At 41.7% G+C, this 20,162-nt stretch overlaps 1 protein-coding gene and 1 long non-coding RNA gene across 2 annotated transcripts in view; both read right to left on the minus strand.

Moving 5' to 3' along the window:
• Window positions 1-24: 24 nt before the first annotated feature.
• Window positions 25-19,957, minus strand: GNS (glucosamine (N-acetyl)-6-sulfatase). Its single transcript, XM_061467855.1, has 14 exons — window positions 19,779-19,957; window positions 19,091-19,150; window positions 18,209-18,415; window positions 16,984-17,049; window positions 16,482-16,580; window positions 14,146-14,313; window positions 11,074-11,156; window positions 9,587-9,705; window positions 8,931-9,034; window positions 8,448-8,549; window positions 7,216-7,323; window positions 6,408-6,518; window positions 4,413-4,573; window positions 25-3,582 (listed from the first exon to the last, which is right to left on the minus strand). Exons 1-14 carry the CDS (start codon window positions 19,917-19,919, stop codon window positions 3,507-3,509), a joined length of 1,605 nt encoding a protein of 534 aa, XP_061323839.1. The 5' UTR covers window positions 19,920-19,957; the 3' UTR covers window positions 25-3,506.
• LOC133276718 (uncharacterized) overlaps window positions 25-20,162 on the minus strand; it is a 175,349-nt gene continuing 155,211 nt past the window's right edge. Inside the window, exon 2 of the long non-coding RNA XR_009745978.1 lies at window positions 25-524. This is a non-coding gene — a long non-coding RNA (uncharacterized LOC133276718). The remainder of the gene's footprint in view (window positions 525-20,162) is intronic.

The following is a 20,162-nucleotide window of genomic DNA, read 5'->3' on the forward strand; positions in this document are numbered from 1 at the left end:
GCTCAAGTTCACTAACAAAGATAGGAAGTTTGATAGGCAGTTTATTTTTTCTTTCCCCAAAAGTGCAGCAGTGAACAGGGTCCTCTGGAAGGGCACTTTCTATACAAACGTTCAAAACAGCAGAAGTTAAGTATGCTCACAACATGCTACAGCAAAGTATGCTCACATACAGAGAGAGTGATACAAATTAAATTTAATCACAATAAACAATAACTGTTTCATTATGATAAAATACTGTCTTTAGGTTGTAGAATCAGTCTTAAATTTAATGTGATTGAAAAGGTGTTTTGGGGGTGTTTTGCATGTCTGTCCCTGTTACAGCTTTATTCTGCAAAATGAAGCAGCCCAATTCACTGGGCTGATGCTAGGTAAGCATGTACTGGCTGTACTCACTTATGCTGAAGTGTTATCAAATGGTTTTTGGTTTAGGATAATGTAATAAAATTCTCAACTGTACTTCTCCCTGTATAATATCTACTTTACCTGATGCAACCATTAAAGTTCAGAGCTCTGCTTTGATACTACTGAGTTTTAAAAAATAATCACATTTTACCTAAACCCAACTCTGTACCAGTAAGCCCCTTTCATGTAACACAAATGCCTTCAGTAACAAGGTACAGATACAGCCATGCTCAAATAGCATCTGAAATGGTATTTCCAGGAAGACCATTTGGTTTTAAAATCACTTACTTGGGAATCAAGGTTCCTTCAGTGTTTTTTTAATCACCAAAGATAAGAATTAACACTGTTCATTCAAGGCTGCAAAAATACTCGGAAGTAATTCTTCATGGAAACAGCAGAGGAGCTCTAGCAGCAGGGGCAGGCAACCATTGGGTTCCATTCTTCCTTCAACTATGTGCTTCTGCTGAACAGGTCTTGAGTCTTTATCAAAAGCAGAAGTGAAGCAGGTGCTTGCCTGAACCACTACTGTGGGTAAGTAAGGACTGATTGATTTCATTCTGAATTTCAGTTTAATGCAGTGCGTATTACTTATGACAGATTTCAGATATACTGTGGTTCTCTGACAGGGAGCGTGTAAGTTATTGAGTGTAGTTACAAAGCGCTTTACAGGTGTGTGCAGAAAGCAAGTGCCAATTTGGGTAAAACATCTGATCACACATACTAAATCGTCTGTATCAATTCTGTCAACTTTCATGTTAGGTATTAGGCAAAAATTAAATCATCCAAAAGAAAATTCTCTTGTTATGGCTTAAGATCACTTGAAGAAAAGACAGTCACACATCTGTACCCATAACAAAGTTTGGGATTTTTTCTATTAAGAAGCAACATACACATTACTTGCACTGAAACTCAACTCAAGTAGAAACTTGACAATGACCTAGGTTGGATAGAACTGTTCAGGGTTTAATGTGCAGCAATCAATGTATTTCTCCTTAGCCTTCACACAGCTACCGAATTTAAGTTTAAACAAAGAACGTATCTAAGTTGCTAGAATTATCTGAGGAAAACACCATGTAAATGAACTCCAGGTTTAGCTCGGTGTGCAAGAAAACACTTGAAGCATGAAAACAACTTTGGTTTTGTTTGTAAAGACAAAACAGAGTCTGAAGGATACTGACAGGCAATACTAAGGCTCAAGAAACAAAAACAGGATAAAGCTACAGTTGTGGAGGAAAAAAAAAAAAGTCCTGAGTATTTGAAAGCATGTCAGTAGTCTGAACATCCAACCCCCTCTGCATTTATACAGATGCTGCAGCTGAAAAGTTACCTTTCAAGTGATGATTTTTTTTCTCAAATATTTGGTCACTCTAGAGATTTGAAACAGTTAGTCAGATTTGAGACAAAAAGCTGTATAAAACCTAACCTGTAGACCACCACAGAAGTTTGCAGCTCTAAGCTACATGAAGGACAACTTCTGTGCTTCAGCATTAAAAGCCAAGGAAGTTCAACTTCCCTTGTTATGGCATTATTTGTATCCAGTTTGTGGGTCTCTGCACTGGGCTATGCAGCTTCACAGTTTTGAGTCATATTTTGTTGCCTACTTCATGATTACTTAGTAAAAGGTTTTATGTGACAGTAGTTGAAATCATTATGCTCTCTATTTGGGTAAAAGATCCAAAATAACTAACTAAAAGAGGTTGTGCCCCAGTTTGCTTGAGAATAGAGCAATCATCTTGCTTGATAACACAGTTGATCTGCCCACAAGCAGCATGAACTTGTCTTGGAAAAGATAGCCAATTTGGTGTTTCCCCAACATAGCTATACAGAAGTTACATGCTGACACAAGTTTGGGTGCTTTTTCAGGATTCAGAAGGATACTCCAGTTTGGGTACAAGTGATGGCTGCAGTTCAGATAAGCCCAATCATAAGGATGACGAGACAACATCACCCTCCCAAAGGGAAGCCGAGTGATACCACGCTGCAGTCAGGCATCTAGGCAGGCAGTCCTTTGGTGTCAAGGCCACTTACTCGGGTCTTGAGTAGTTACATCTCAACCAAAAAGTAACACTCTAGGAAGCACTTAAACTGCCTAAAGTAGCTCTCTCAGCCTAACTTCTAGTGAGCAACGATTTAATTATAGCTAGTTTGCTTTCAGAATAATTTACCTTCAAGAATCTAATCAACACAAGATGTTAGACAAAGACATTCAGAGGTTAGAGACAGATCAGCTTTACTGTGGTGCCCAGGTTTGGTTTTTTTGGTTTTTGTTTTTTTTTCCTGTTGTAGATTTTCCTTTAGCATTACTTTTGTTCATGTATAGAAGACTTAAGGGTTGGCTCAAAACACAGGCACACTTATTTGAATATTTGTTAGTCTTAACACTCTTCTTTCACTCACTAGGAAGCCTATATTAAACCCTAAGATACTTTTCAGTAGTACACAGTAACCCATTCCAGCATTTCCCACTAGAAGGATCTTAGAAGTTACATTCTTGTTTGCAAGCTACCAGAGCTGTCCTACAAAATTCATGGGTCTCACTTGAAGTGGTCTCATTGAAAGAGAATATTTAGACACTCACTAGTCTGATCCTACAGCTCTGCCTAATGCCTTCCTACACTCTTTTGCTATTGTCATCACCAGCTTTGAGCTTGATATGGGAAATCTATAATTAAACATAGCCTTTGAGAAAGTCTTTAACACTGAATATGGGTGAGCATTACTGTGCAATAGCACCTGTCTATCCAACCCAACTCAGGTACACATTTATTGATCTTTAGAACAAAATAAACTGTTCAGATCCATAGGCAAAGGTTCACCCCTGTGCCTGTGATATGAAAAGGTACTTGAAAGACAAAGGTGCTAATCAATTATCTGAGCAAGACAGATTAGCTGTGTCTAACGATTCAGAGTTAGAGTTCAGCTGTAAGATATACATATTGCACAAGGCAACCAGCTAAAGACAAGGGTTTTTCTTCCAAACAGCGTTTGAATAAGCCCATGAAAAGTCTTCCAGCTGTGATCAGCGAGAGGTACGGAGACAAACCTGCTGCAGTCACTGGAGAAACTGGCCAGTGAGAGCCAATTGCAAGAGGCTCTGAAGTGCCTTACAAAGACCGTGCAGAGAACCTCCGAGCCCGAACACCATGATTGCTGAACATGAGCCGTGGGTCAAACCTGTAGCTATAGGAAGGAACAGAGTATGTGTGAGTGACTGGGAGCACACAGTGACCAATTCTTCTGCAAACAGGTACTTCCAGAAGAGCTTTGGCCACGTGAACAGTTGCTTTCTCAGTGGTATGCAGCAGGAGCAGCCTCTCTACATATTATAGCAGATGAGTTATAATGACACACAACTTAGGAGTTGATAGTCTCCAAAGAAATAAATACTAGCTACAACATGCCAACGGCATATTGGCATGTATAACATTCAGTATTCAGGAGGTACATCCTAACAGAAAGCTTTGCTGCTTCAAATTACAAACTTATGTAGGACAACTGTAAGGGCATTTCAAACAGTGCTTAAAAAGCTTCGCTGAAAATGATTACCAACCAATTTCTGAGGTAAGAAGTGCTGTTAACTTACAACAGCTGACTAATTCATACAGCTTAGGTCTTACAGGAAACATTCATTGTTAAGAGCATTTCCAGGAGCAACCATATCAAGTATTTGGAAAACAGCTGCCTAGGGCAACCTGCAGAGCTCTTCCTTGTTTGCAGGCAAACCTGAGGTCACTTGCCTCTGACTACTCAGCACAGCCGTAAGCTTCAGCTATTCTAAGTCAGGAGTGGCTGACAAGACTAAAGAAGTAGTATTAATACTATCAAGTTATATTTGGTAGATTAAATTAAAATACAGATTGAGCATTAAAAAAAACCCCAGAAACAGCAAGAAAGCATCTCTATCAAACAACAGTATGTAATCCAACATAAATACCCTCTATAAAAGCCTAATTTAAAAACATATAGTTATATTTAAAAGCATTATATAAATAAACTCAATTAGTACTTACCCAGGATCAAAGATACCCGGTGTACGGCACGTTGCTCCCGAACAGGACTGCAGCATCATTAATCGATAGTTCATCTTTTCTAGGATTTCTTGATCAATTGTTTTAGCAATGTTGTTGATCTGGTGTGGATCTGCAGTCAAGTTATACACTTCCACAAACACCTGGAGAAGAAAGTTCCTGCACTGTATTGAGTCCTAAATGCTAATTAACTTTTAATCATATTATTTGGGAAGAACATTTAAGGACAGCATATTGTCTCAAATGTTTTTCCTAATGATGCTGCAGCATTCCCACACATGAGCTGTATTTAGCCATGCACTTAAGTGGTCAAAGACAGGAGAGTGTGTAGGTAAAGTTTAGTGTGATAGGACTATTACTGGAGAAGTTTTTACTTTCGCCTGAAATACTCCTCCACTGCACATCAGATTTTTTTCCAATGCATAAATGGAATCTGCCTTATGACTGTAACACCACAGCAAGAGGCCATAGCTAAGCTGGCTGCCTTTTCATTATTGGATCTCAAATACACTGTTTCCTGACCATCGCACCACCATTATATTAAGTCTCAGCTCATCAGGTACTTCCAGCTGTCAAACTGTAACAGGTACCTTGACTGCGCATAGAAAACAGACTGAATATCAGTATGCTATAACCCTCATACAAGCTTTTTTATATACACATGCTGTGAAAGGGTTTTTTTGTGTGCTTTGAAAAGGTTTGGAGGATTTTAGGGCAGATTTGGTTTTTTTTTGGTACACTAAATCTCTAAACCATTTTGTGGGACAAATATTACTCAAACATATCTCAAGAATTCAGCTGAGGTTTTGTCTGTGGCTAGAGTAAGAGGCCTGACTGCAGATGATGTTGACTTAAAGTGGCTGGGTTCTGTCTAACATAGATAAAAATGAATCCAGCCAGCCTTTGTCTGCAAGCTTTCTTCTAAGGCTCACTGCAAGGTTTTAAAAGCCACATTGCTGCATCTTCCCAATACTGTTAGTCTTAATTTAGCTGACCCAGGTGAGCTCCATAACCAAAAAACACTCCAGCCATTACTGGGGAAAAAAAAAAAGGTGACATGTAGTGTATTATCAGATCAACTTTGGAGTCTACTTTTATGAGTAAAGTTGCAACACTCATTTGACTTTACCATAAATTGTCAGAAAGTGGAAAAATGAACGGCAGGGTCTGCTAATCAGCATCTTAAGTCTCCCACACAGTCTTTCTTGCTATCTTAGCACCAAAACCAGCATGTGGTATTTGCTCCCCTGGTTTAAGCTGGTCATGAAAGTGTTCTGTGTTGTGGCACAGTAACTGGGGATACCTACTGTTTATGCCTTTAGCTGCAGTTCATTAGATTTATAACCCTGTTGCCTCAAACTCAGTGTGTTCTCTGGAGCAACTGTGTGCAAAGGGGCACAAGTAAAGATCAGCCCTGTAAACCCACTAGTGAGATGTGGAAGTGGGGAGATTATGTCCCTTACACGCAAACAAGTTAAGATAAGGTCTGAGACCTTTCTCATAGTTGCAACTTTAAAACTTATTTCACCAGACAAGTGAGTGTTGGAAGAGAAAAGATGAGCCTGGGATTTCAGTTCTTCCAAAGGAAAAAAGTTGCAGCTGACCCTAACAGCAGAAAAGGTAAGAGTGTAACAGAAAACATTTGTGATACAGAAGACTCTGCTGCATGGAATTGGGGCAGGACAGAGAACTGGACCCAGCCCAGCCCCCCATGAGGCTGTTAGGCCATACCAACAGGCAACAGTTACAGTTTAGACTCTTGTCCCTTCCTCACCCCCTTCCCACCTCTTTTTATTTTTCCCTAACCTCACCAGTTTGGGTCAAACATTCTCACCAGTAGATAAATACTTCACTGTTTATCCTGCAAGCAAGCTAGTCAGCTTTTCAGAGTACTTTATGAAAGCCTTGAGAGCAGATAAGAGTGCAGTTGCTTGCAGCTGTGAACAGTTGTCGTCTGCAAGACAGAGAGAGACTTACCTCCCGGTCATCAAACTCACAGTACTGCAGGTCCCAGGAAGTTGACAGTGTCCTTACACAAGCGTACGTATTGTTATAGGAATCTTCACACACACAGTCTGGGAAGCAGTGCTGTGAAGTGAGCAGTGAACAAAAACTTCAGAGCAGGGGAAAAAAAGATGAACTAGCAATCTTCTTCCTACAGCCTGCACCAGCTCAAGCCAACTGCAGTTAGCTGATGAACACCAGAGTCTTAGTCTAACACATGCAAGTCTCCCCTGGGGATTTTAAGTAAAATCTCAGCTCTTCTAAATTTGAGACACTTGTTATTAACCTCACTACAATTAAGTGCGTTTTGTCTGGGAGGGTAATGTGCATACACTGAGGAGAACATCCCAACACACAGTACTAAACACCACACCAATGGGATGCTTTACTTAAAGCAAACCCTCTTTGATTCAGGAAGTAGCTACAATTTATAAATAACAATCACAGACAACAACTGTACAACAAGGTCTCTGGAAGTTTAGAAAAATCACGGTGTTGCTACCACCCACTTTGCCAAGCCCACACTTTCCTGTGTATTTCTCCAGCCCCGAGGCCCTATAGATTCCAAAGGAAAGGGTGGCTGTGTTCAGCAGGGTCACACGGACATATCGGTTCCACAAGGCCGCATGCCTCCCTCCAGTTCCTAAATGCTGGCAGGACCTACAGAGCTAGCTCCTACTCACCAAGACACTGGGATCTTACTGATAGAACCAGGTTAGCCCATATAGCAAACAGGCTGAACCTAGTAGTTATTTGCTAACATTAACAGAACTTGTCTTACTGTGACTCCAGGTCCTAGGCCAGGACAGGTAGGATCACTGCCGTTGTACCCTTCTCCCTGGTACTCCACCAGGAAGTCTGATCTCCATGTCTCATTTCTGTCTCCTCTCTAGGACAAGAGAGAAACGTCATAGTATCCACTGTACTGTGACAGAGAAGGAATACTCCATGCCCACTGCTTACACGGCAGTTTGAGTCATGATCCCTAGTTCGGGTCAGCCTTCAAATACTAGCTCTAGGTTAGAAGGAAAACAAGGATCCAACTCCAAAAATACTAGTACACCTTCTTGTGAGGGTTTAAAGCACTATCTGCAATATAGAATCCCGCAGTAATATCAAATAGGAACCACATGGCCAGATACAATTATATTACAGACAAGAACCCCTGTAGTGAGGCTGCTTGGTTTATATCGCGCTATCTCACAATGAATGGAAAAAGATACCCTTGGCATAAGAAAAGATTAAGCTGCTCTATTTGGAACTTCATTTTAAAGACAGAGGAAGAGGGAAGTTTCAAGTTAGTATACAGCACCATCAGAGGCACACACAACAGAACAATGAGTTTCACAGTTGTGATTCCACCAGAGTTTAAATTAGATGCCTTTTACCTGCTTCTGTCTAAAGAACAGCTTAAGGTTTGGATAGAAGGTTTTAAAAGCAAAGCACTGTTTTAAATCTGGATGATCCTTCATTTCCAAGTAAGCTGCCTTCAATTTATAGACTGAATTTAATTAAAACTAAACAGATCAACTGCAAGCAGCTTTATTTAAATAGGCTTCTGCTCACCTATGGGAAAGGTCAAGTTTACTTTATAAAACTGCATACATTGTTTCAAAGTTCAGGGGGAAACACTAGTTCTACCAAAAACTGAGGTAAACCAAAGATTTTAGTAAGAACAGTCTGCTCTCCTCCTGCATCTGTGCTGAGAAATTCCAAGGAAAAAGGGAGGGAGAGTACAAGGTGAAAAAAAAACAGAGCCTTCAAAACAGGAATTCTTACAAATGGCAGGACTAGCCAAAGGATGACACAGCTTTCTCTTACAAAGTGACCACAGAGTTGTGATGCTTATGAAAACACATCTGCATTTCAGCAAGATACCTATTTTTTCACTAAGCTATGAACACTCCACATGAAAATGACATTCTTTGTTTGAGTCTACTGAAGGAAGTAGTATTCACTTTGAAGAATAACCCCTGCAAGAACTGCTGGTTACTATCCCGTCTCTCTACTTACCAGCAGCGGCAACAGCGACATCCCATCCATTTGGGTCTTATTCAAGTCATACCCTGCGATGTCCAGAATAGTGGGACCCAAATCAATATTTGCAACAAGCATCTGCAAGAGGAGGAAAACTTACTTCCGAAGACTAGAACCCAACAGATAAAATACAGAAGTCTCATTGTTACAAGTACTTGTCATTTTAGGTACACCTAAAGAGTACTTAATTTTTTCTTTATAGGCTAGTGGAACTTGTAACATTAAAAAGCTATGGCAGGGTCTGTGTAAAGTGAGCTTCACACTTCGCACCTTTCACTACTTTTTGTATCCTGCAATTACATTTACTGATTGAAGCAAGAGCACACAGCTTTTTAGAAGGAGGTCATTGCACCTTTGCTGCTCCATACATTTAATTTCACTGGTACATACATATATATATGCAAGAGGATAAATTACGACCTAAAGTTGATAACTGTCAAACAATATTTTCTTTCTTACCTTGTTTGTCTGATTTGGTTTTATCCCTGGTCCTCGAACTAGCAATGGCACTTTGATATCAAACTCATACAGCTGCCGTTTGTCTATTGGCAAAGAAAACTGGCCTACAATAGAAAATGGGAAAGGTTAAATGGCTTCCGATTTTACCTTTGAGGAGTTTGTGTTACATAACTTCCAGCAGCCCTTTTTTTTTTTTTTTTTTACAAAGTCAGAAGAGGTTCTTAACCTGAACTACACTAAAAGTGGACAAGAAGAATAGGCAACTTCAAAAAGTATAAGCAGTATCTTAAAATATAACAGCTTAGATACTGTATTTTTAGTTGTACAGCACAATTCAGACTTAATTTTTACTGATTTAATTCTTTTGTGGCAACTCTTCCTAAAGAACACAGGGACCCTTCCTCCATTTCTGCCCTAATTTCATGTATACCAAGACACAGTGGCAGTGATTAATGATAAAATCCACAACCAAACAATAAAATCCCCAAACACCCCACACTGCAGCTCCAAATTGTTTCTGCAACTCAGATCAGTATTTCTCATGTCTACAGTGTTCCACAGCTGCTGTTCCCACTTTTCTGGAGTGGTCCTGAGGGTAAAGCGTTACACAGTTCCTGGATCTTCTACAAATGTTCAGTAATCAGTGAGACTTTTACCAGTGTGGAAGCCATTGTCTGATGTGTAAAAGATGTATGTGTTGTCTAATTCTCCATTCAGCTCCAGTTTCTTCACTAGCTTCTCTACCAGGTCGTCTACAGACAGCAGAGTTTGCCACCTAGACAGAAACAAAGTAATTCATGTTAGAGCATGAAAAAAAAAGAAAATCAGAATAATTCTGACTGCAAGGCAGGGCATTTGTATTCTGCTTCAAGTCAGCAGTGTATGCACTGCAAGTGGATTATTTTGCTTGCAAATTCTGAAAACAAATTTCATAGATTACTACACTGTACTTTTGAGACTGCAAGTTAAGATAGAAACAGTCTGTGTGTCTTCAGTTCTTGTTGATTTTATTTTGTAGTGTCTGAGAATGACACCAAAATACTGATTACTTCTTATCTGGAGACAGTCAATACCAACTTTGAAGCAACGTGGTGATAAAGAGTCTGCTATCTCCTGCAAGGTCACTTGTTGTTATTTCTTTATATGTAGTTTTTAACATTAAAAATCAAGACTGCTGTGAATTTTTCTATACAGAATCTTTTCTGCTTGAAAACTAAATCAGATATTTTGTATTGCTCACAGAATATCAGGGTCCATTATTCCATTGTATCTAAAGCCTTGAATAGCTACAAGCTATTCTTTCCTTTGTCATGGGGTTTGCTGTTGAGACAAGTGACTGCTTCTGTAAGTCAGTAATGAGCCTCCACAGACCAGCATTATGCTGAATTAGAGTTACTCATCCTCGGATCTTGTTGTCTCAAGAATTACTTTAGGATTTTGCTGCATAATTTTACCTTCATGTTTCATAAAGCAAGAGCCTGAAAATCTTGGTTTTCCATCTCCAAAGTAGAAAGCAAATGCCTGATAACAGCTCAAAATTGAATTTATCGCTTTAAATTAAGCTAATGTCTGTTTCAGAGCTTTTAAAGAAAATAAACCTACAGTTTCCATGTAAAGAAATACCCTTTCTTTCTCTTAAAAAAGGGAACAAGCTGTATCTTCACACTATTCCCCACATCCCGTTTTATAAAAAGGAGCCAAGCTCCTGCCTGCCCTGGACAGTCAGGTGTTCTCACATAAAAAGACCACAGACAGAGCCAAGGTGAATGAATCAGATTAGCTGGCAGATAAATCAATCACATCTGATGTATGTTATGTAAGACTCTGGAGTCCAAGTGAAATAGAAGGTAAGGGCATGAAAACCTGCTGTCTGCTGAAAGAGAAGCATTAGGGACACTGAACATGACCGGTCTTTTTAGTGATAAATGATGGCAGCATTTGGGAGCAAAATATTCCTAAAGTCAATGACAAGTTTCTTTGCAAAAAAGTAAGCAGAAGGTCAAGTCAGATGCCAGAAAACCACTACAGATGCAATTTGACATCCACAGTCAGGCTTAGTAGAACCTGTTAAAAAAATACCTTTTCTTTTTTAGAAGACAGTAACAGTTCTGAGCAGCAATCCCAAGCAACAAAAAATTCTTACCTCTTTCTATAAGCATCATCAAGAAACTGTATTGAAGAGTTGGTCATTGGAGTCTTTGCTTGTCGGATTAACCAGTGCTTGTCCTACAGAAATAAAAAGAAAAAACGCAAAGATTAGCATAGGAGAGAAGTACCAACTTTTAAACCTTTCCTAGGCCAGTTACAGCAGAAATGTTGCTTAGTGGAAAACATCCACATGATGCCTGCTAAATAGCCATGCAATGCTATCAAACTGACCTGACACCGATTTTCTCTCTTAGTTCATCTAAAAATCTAAGTTGCAAGAGAAGAATATATTACAGCTCTACTATGCTCAGCCCTTAGTGAAAAGAAAGCTGTGGATCTTTTCAAAGCACTTCAGGGAGATATTTGGGAAAGGAGCTCGGGAAGGGTCACCCAGAGATAAAAGTCTCATAGCCCAAGACAGGTCTGATGAAAATGTCCAAATGAATGATTAAGCAGCATTATAAGACTAATTTTTTTCATTTACTAGGTCAGAGATGACCCACTCACCACCCTCAGCCTGAGCCTGTATTTACTTGGCCACTCCTCCCCACAGAGCCTCTCCTTATGCAGTTTCCCTCTTGTCACAAGCAAATGACTCTGAACAGGCTCAGCCTTTAGGGACGCACAATGAAGTGACTCATGTCACCTGCAGTTTCTTCACTTCCCTGTTTTCTGTTCTTGCCAACTGAAGGACAGTTTTAGCATGGAGACTTCATACTGTGTCAAGTTCATTTTAAATTGCTTGGATTCAGATCCCACAGTAGTTGTAAAGATTCTCTGCAGAGACACTAAGTCTCTACACTAAGCCTATCTCAGCAAGAAAACACAGCATAATCAAGAGCACTAGTTTGAGAGAGGAAAAAGGAAAGACATCACAAACCCCATCCCCAACTCTACAGAAGCCCACCAGAAAACAAAGGAGCTGGCAATATCACCTGTGCACCAGCCACCTTTCACAAGACATGCACTTAGGAGGGGCCCTCCTATCATGCTAGATAACTCAGGCACATAAGTCATGTAGGACAGTAGAATCCTCCCCTTTCCTGGAGTATTTTGTTCTTCCTACCTTTCTCTGAAGTTTCAAACAGCACCTAAACACCTCTGTGGATTTCAGAACACACTGGCTCAGAGTCTGCAGCCAGTCCACTTCCCTGTCAGTCCCTGCTAAGTCCCTTTCACTGGTTACACACAAAGCTGCTGCCTCCCTACACCCTGTTCCCAAAGAAATTTCAGGAGATCTTGTGCCAGCATGCTATATCTTGCTGGCAAAATCTGAACGCAGCTGCGCTCCAATTCTGCAGAAAAACAGTGCATGTGAGAGAAATCCCTAACACCCACCTTAATCAGCTTCTCTCTCACAACAGGTTCAATAAACCACTCATCTGGGCTACCAATAGTCCTGCCTGGGAAACCAGACAGCAACCCACTCCTTGATGTAGTTCACAGCTGAGGGTCCTAAGCAGAAGTTAAAGTGTGCATAACTGGACAGACTGACAACAGCTTAACTCCTGTTTTTCATGCAGACTCCTCCTAGATGGCTCCTTTTAGTACCCCTTGCTCACATACTGTGTAAGGGAGCTAGGCAACGTTCACTCAGGAATCAACACTGTACAATGCAAGACTCTCAAACCAGCATTACGACATCAATGACTTGAGGGTCTGAGCTTACATACTTTTGCTATTGCAGGTATTGTGCCTGCCCTAGAGAACAGTGAAGCTCAAAGAAGAGTTAGGCTTCAAGACCACAACACTACCAGTTCCAGAAACACACTGTTAATGATTGTAGCTATTGTGTCTGGGAAGAAGGACAGTGGCTAGTCTGTTCCTGTTGGGAAACCCAGTAAAACTGCTATATCCACAGACACTAGCTGCCAAATATTAAGTAAGTCTGTCATCTTGCTTTGTATTACATAGGCATATACAGATACTTTGCTTCGCATTAGGGAGCTTCACACTGCTGACTTTGCAGCTAGTCAAGTTATTCCTGGCTCACTATTTTAAAAGTGTTTGACTTTACAGTAATAGAGTCTAAGACAAAGTTAGGGATCCTTTTATGGAGGAAAGAAGTCTGTCCCCCACTCCCTATTTCGAAACTTAACAGGTTGGGCTAAAGTATTTGCTAGTGCCTGCAGCCCTTTCCTCTCTCTCCTATTCTCATATCACACTGATAAGCACATGGTCATTTTGCAATCTACAATCCTCAGCTACAAACAAGTTTCACCCTGTACTACTTAGTCAGAGTGACCTTACAAGAGCTATCACTAGGCACCAGATAGGCAGTCAGGCAATGTTATGTCTTAGTCTTAACGTTAGGAGTAAATCAATTGAACACCAAGTTCTGTGTTTTAAACAAACTGAATCAAACCCACAAAAGTTCTGCAAGTTAAATATCTCACCAGATTAACTGTTTGCGCTTTCAGTTATTGGCACAGTAAGTCACAGTGGATTAGTCTGAGCTAAATCTTATTTGGGCAACTTTACTGGCAGTGGAAAGTACTGCCCCGTCACAAGGATGTCTGTGAATTTGTAACATTAGGCTCAGCAATTCTGGTTACAGGTTATTTCAATAAATTTAAGGGAAGTTCGCAAAGTCCTTAGTGACCATGGAACCTGTGGCTCATGATTTCATGAAGTCCAATATGCTTGTCACTCAGGGGCAGCTCTGCCATGAGCTCAAGTAACAGACCACCCATCCACACAGTAGATGTATACAGGAATACAAGGCTCACACCTGAGCCTTTGTGTAGCATGCTACCTACATGTGCTCCTGACCATACCAGGAGCAATGACAAAACATTCTAAGACCATCCAAAAAGCCTGGAAATTGGACAAGGAATTAATTCTTCTATTTATTAATCATAACTCCATTGCACTGCCTTATTTTTGCCACTACATTTTTTTTATTTACAAGATATTGGTAGGCAAATATCTCAGTCACAACAAACATATCTTACCCTGACTGGCTGATTAACATAACAAACCAACAGTCACAGTATTAGCCCGAATAGGCTTAACATGCAAGTCTCTGCTCTCACAAGTAGAATAACCTATGCAGATTCTATCTTACCTTGCCATGAATATTAAAGTTGCTGTTTCTTGGTGCACTGACATTCTGAAAGCTCTTTGTATACTGTGGAGCAGCTGTCCAAGGGGAGTGTGGGGCTGGGGTTGAGATCATCATAAAGAAAGGCTCGAAATTCGATTTATACTCCAAGAAGTCCAATGACATGTTGGCCTGTGAACAGTTTTGTTGGAGAACAAAAAGTCATACATCCAAAAGCAAATAGCAAGCATTTAAAAAAATCTGTACTAGACATTCATAACTTATTTAGAATTTGGTAGTACTGAGAACATTTAAACTATTTCAGCAACTTATTGCTTCCTCATCTCCAAATATCCAGAACAGCAGCTTGTGATAAAAAAAAAAAATCCCAAGTGTTCATGTTAGCAGATTTTTTTGTCCCACATCTCTGAACAGCTTTCTACTTTAAACTCAAAAGTTTGTGCTATTCTGAGTATTAACAAAACCCACCTAAACTTGGCTTTCAAGTACAACTGGAGCTTTCTTTCACACACTGAGTCTCTCAGATGCCATCCCCTGCCTGACAGATCCCAATTTAGCAGTTTAATTTCTGTTCAGAAAAATAAAAACCCTCCAGCCCCATTGCCTATAGCATATGCTCTTTCTGCAGCAATCTCCTTATCTATAAGGGGTGCCACATTTCTGCTGGTGAAGCCAGAAGCTCTAGGTAAGGACGGTACCAAACTCCACTCACTTGCATCGCCTCACTGCACCTTCATTTTCGTTTCAGCCATTACACTTTCAATTAGCAAGTGAGTTCCACTCATAATCCACAGATTGAAAGTCTCATATTGGCCTTCCCTTGGTCAGCCTTTGAAATTACAGCTTCAAAGGTATTACTTGCAGGTGAACTCTTCACCGTTCAAATCTTGCAACGTTTTCCCTTCCTGCCCAATTAGTACACCCCATTGTGGATATTCTTTTCTGTCTGCAGAAGAAACTATACATTAAAAATTCCCCCTTCTTTCTTCCTCCTAACTCAAACATCCAAGCAAGTTAAATAACAGAGTTCATGGAGGATAAGACCTGTGTAAAGTTTGAAGATCTGGTTCAGAAACCAATGATAAAGGTCCACTCCTAGAGATGGTCAACTTAGATGTTGATAGAACCTTGAACTGCAACATGTTAGGATTGCAGGAAACAGATCCAGGTGCTCAGATTCCTAGTACCAGACTTAAGTACCAAGATGTGTCAGGACAAGAAAGCTTGTGCATCGTATCAAGCAACCCAGAAACTTTGCATAAGCAACTGAACAACACATTGAAGGAATTAAACTCAAACATGAGCTCTGAAATGCTGAATGCATATTTGATAGCTACAGGCAGAAAGTAGAATGGAATACACTGAAAATCATAATTCACTGCTCTGTCTTGTGTTAACACACCACAAGTAAGAGGTTTATGCAGCAATGACCTCTTAGTCAAAATGCTTATGAGCTGCTGAAGGATCAAAAAAGCCCAGTGCAATGCCAGTAATGGGATAGTCTCACTTCTGGCTTATCAATTCCAATCTAGCTTTAGACAGTGTAAATCTAAATTTAATCAGACAGCTGTTCAGTACCCTGAGAAACATCCATCAGTTCTGTTCCCAGTAAGCAGCTGTCTCTGTTCAAGAGCCCACTGCAATGAAACTCATTAGGGTCTCAATGGAAGACTACAAACATGAGGAGACTTCTCAGAAAGGACTTTTCCCCGAGCGCTGCATGCCAGCTCCCAGCACTACCAACTCCTACACTGTAACAGGGTGTCAAACTAAAGCTGCAGCTTGGCAGGTGGGGGGAACACTCCTGCTCCCTACTTCTGTTCCCCAAATCTCCAAGCTAATAGTACTCACTAAACAGGGCCCCAAGAGAGCTAAAGCAACTTGAACTTTCCTTTAAGCATCTGATGTCTTTGTTACCTCTCTTTACCTTAAGAGGGTAAAGAGGATAAACACTCCCCTGGTCAGCTACAGATTTTGCATGGTCCATATATTGCCCTCTCACACCATGGAGGATCAATTAGCCTTTGAGATCTCCAGTTTATCAGTTTGATGCAATTAGATACTAACACATCGTGCGAACAAACAAAACATGCTGTAACTTTATTTTTACATGCTTAAACTTCACACAAAGCTTGGCCCAGTTTATCTGTAACAGAATGTATTAGAAGGAGACACAGCCTTCAATGAAGTAGTTTAAGTCATTGCCTACGTGCATCTCATGTATTTATGAGCTAATAAAGCCTAACAAATGAGCATCCCACCCTTCCCTAAGCCCCCAGCATGAGGCATTATCTGGTCATAAGCAGCTTCTGTAACACAGAAGTTGCAAAGTTTCTTACCAGTACATCTGTCAGGTAATCCACACTGTAGTTCTCACCATGCCTTCGTGCTTTGCCATTTACTGAAAGAGTATAGTTGTAGTACTTTGAATTCTTCTCCTGTGGAAACGTAATGGGCATATTTATACGAAGTAACACACACACTGATTACTTGAAATAATCAAAATGAGCTGCTAGCAAGCATTTCTCTAATAGGTTATAAACACTTGTCATAAGGATACCACAAGAATTCTCAGAGCTGGTTTCCAGCAGCAAAGCCTATTTTAGTGCTGCCTTACTGTGCTGTGGGTTTACAAGCCAGGCTTTCCCCCCGGCACCTTAGCAGGAGCAGCCTTTGTGAAAGCCAAGAATGCAATATGCAACAGAGGAAAAAAGGGAAGGAAATTTGCATTAAATTTTAGATGCTCTTTGCCTGCTCTCTTATCACCAGCAAAGTTCAAGCAAGAGTTGGATTACAAAGCAACCGAAATTAGGTATTAAAAACAACAGAATAGTCACATACCAAAGCATACCAAAAACTCCATCCAGGAGGGACGTGACCTACTCCCCCTGCATCCTCTGCTCCATACTGAAAAGAAACAGACCATGACTCACAGTTTCAATTATGAGGAATAAAAGCTAGAAATTATGTTTCATATTCATGTGCTTTATTCAACACTAGTCAGAAAGCGCATTAAGCTGAAATCAGTTTCAGAATGGAAAAAAAAACACAAAATACATATGCATATAAAAGCACGTAGCCTGCTAAAGAAACCAGGATTAAATAACTATAGAGACAGTAACTGAAAGCTTGGCATTCACCAATAAAATTTAGATTTTATTTCCTGTTCTACTCCGCACATTAAAACATGCAGAAATCCTGGAGTACATCATCAGGCAATGAGAGGTGATCAAAAACACACATGGATAAGACCCTAAGGCTTTGTGATAACAATTCACAAGATACTAAAGAAAGTTTTGCATAGACCGACAGCTTCATCATCCTCCCCCAAAAGAGGGGAAGGAGCTTTAAGCCTCTTACCACCTCAGTGCCAAATAAACTGCAACAACTAGCTTTTAAGCCACCAAAAAAGGGAAAGTAGCTGCTACACCCATGCCAAACTCAAGACAGAGGCTGCCTCAGGGCAACACAATGGGTTTCCTCAGGGCTGCTCTCTCCCTTCTACACAGCTTGCTTAACTGCAGGGACAGGAGAGTACACAGTCAAGGGATACTCAGAGGAAGCCAGAGAAAGTTTTCCTTTTCCTCACTGCCTCAGTAATATCAGCAGGAATAAATTTGTGTCTGGCTATAAATATTCACGTTCCATCGTATTATACCACCAACATTTTCCAGCAAGGGATGCAAGGAAAATAATACTGTAAAGAGCCTGTAACTCGTCTAGCTCCAAATACAACTTCATCACGCAAAAGGAATACCTGATCTTAGAGGTTTCAGCATCTGAACACATTAAAAAAAGTCTAGATTCCATCACCCTTTTAAAATCAACTTTTAAAAACATTCAGGCACTTACAGGACCTGATTTTAACCAAGTTAAGTTAAAGATTTGAACTTTGCATCATATTTATGCCTCCTCAGCAAAGAGAGCTATTCATCCAACTATACCACTTTAAATGTTTTGGGGATCTGCATTCAGCTATAAATATAAAAACCATATGAAGCTTTAAAGGTAGACAATAGAAATTAACTGACTCACAGTATAAAAAAAAGCAAGCACAAAAAAATACCTCATTCAAATACTTTCCAGCAAAGAACGTTTGATAGCCACACATAGTTTTGAGCAGAGCTGGGAAAGTATATGGCTCCTGAATCTTCTGCCATAACTTGCTGCTACAGTTTCCTTCCAGAGTGTTATTGACAACATGATGATTATGTGGGTATTTTCCTGTTAAAATGCTAGCCCGACTGGGACAGCAGAGTGCACTGGGAACGTACTGGAAAGACAAGATGAAGTAATACAAGATTAACATTGTAAAACAATTTTTCCCTCAAAATTTCTAGCTTTGAAATAACAGCTAATAGGCTGATCAAAATGTTCACCAACATTAAAGCACATTTTTTTCTGGACACACAAGTATTTTTCTGGACATCCCAAGTATCTTCACTAGTGAAATACTGCACATGAAGCTGCTTTTAGGTTTCTGCAGCATATGCCCTTCAACCCCCCTCTCCCGATTAGATGTGGTTCTTATACAGTAGCAAGTACCCATTAAAATACTGATTGCCAGTTTACGCGCTCCATTATTTTAGCCACGAAAATACATTAGAATATGAAGAGTGTAGTGGGTTTTCAGCATTCATGAAGCTTAAAGTTAAGTAGCTTCTTCTAATGCTTCGCAGTAATAAAAATACTCTGACTACGCAATTTTACTTTACAGCTTAAGGAAGTCAACAAAGTACTTTTAGGAAGTGAAACTCTCCCTCTGTTTCTGAACACGACCTTGAACTATATTCATTTTGAGGCCTAAAGCAGTTAGAAATTCAATTTAAAAAACCCACTGGCATACTTACAGGCTTCATAAAACTGTTACCAGATTTGAGGCCTTAGATGACCTAAGATACAAACTATACAAATGCACACACACCTCAGAAGTTCAAGAAGCACTTACTGCGTTTAGGAAGGTCATTCCCATCTGTGCAATGAGTGCATTAGTCTTCTTTAGGGGGGTCTGGAAGAAAGGGACCAAAAGGAAATCAGCTAAAAACGCAAGGATGCTAAGTAAAGTAGGGCAGCTGAGGCAGACATACAAGTACCCGAAGCAAGGCCCACCACCACAGTTTCCAGACACTGGCCAGGCAATCCATGCAGTGCCTTCTTGCTGGGGCCTCCTCTGGTCCAAGCAGTTACACAACTGAGCCCTCACCGAGGCACAGGGAGTTACCGGGACTACCTGCCGCTGCAGAGAACCCCGAGCCTCTACGGCTTCCCAGAGCCGCTTGGCTCTCCCAGGGAAGCCCACCGTGACGCTCTCTTACCGGGGAAACTCGGCTTGAGGCTGCGGACGGAGACCCTGACCCCGGCTGCGGGGTGGGCCGGGGCTGCGCCGCTCATCCCCCCCCCCGCCCCGGGCCCAGGCCGCCCCTCCTCAGCGGCGGGAGCGACCCGCTCCTCGCACCAGGCCCTCTGTACGCCCTAACGGTACCCCCAGCCCACAGCGAGACTGGGCAACGTCCGCGGGCGAGCACCCCCTCAGCGAGGGCAAGGCCGCCCGCAACGCGCCCACCGGCCCCAACGCCCAGCTCCGCACCCCCCCCAAGGACGGGCCGGCGGAGGAAGGCGGGGAGCCGCGGGGTTACCATTCCGCCCAGGCAGACGTCCTGGTCGTCGGTGAGGATGAGCACCACGTTGGGCCTCCGCACCTGCCGCGCTGCCCCCGCCGGGCTCAGCATCAGCAGCGCAGCCAGAGCCAGCCCTTGGGCGGCCGCGGCAGGGGACATGGCGCAGCAGCAGAGGCGCACGAGCAGAGGAACAGGAGGAGCCGGCGCCGCTCGGAGCCACGGGCAGGACCGAAAGCGGAGCCCCGAGCAGCAGAGCGCGGGCCCGCCCCGGCGTATGACCGGGGAGCGCGGCGGGGGGGGGGGGGGGGAATGGAGGGGCGGTGTCACGTGGCCCGGGAGGCGGCCGCGGCAGGGACCAGTCCCGCCTGCTCCCCGCCTCCTCCTGGCCCCGCCCCCTTCGGC

This window comes from Pezoporus flaviventris, unplaced genomic scaffold, assembly GCF_033815535.1.
Source record: "Pezoporus flaviventris isolate CSIRO_AGI_PZ_B2104156 unplaced genomic scaffold, CSIRO_AGI_Pfla_v1 ptg000045l, whole genome shotgun sequence".
NCBI classification, from domain to species: Eukaryota; Metazoa; Chordata; class Aves; order Psittaciformes; family Psittacidae; genus Pezoporus; species Pezoporus flaviventris.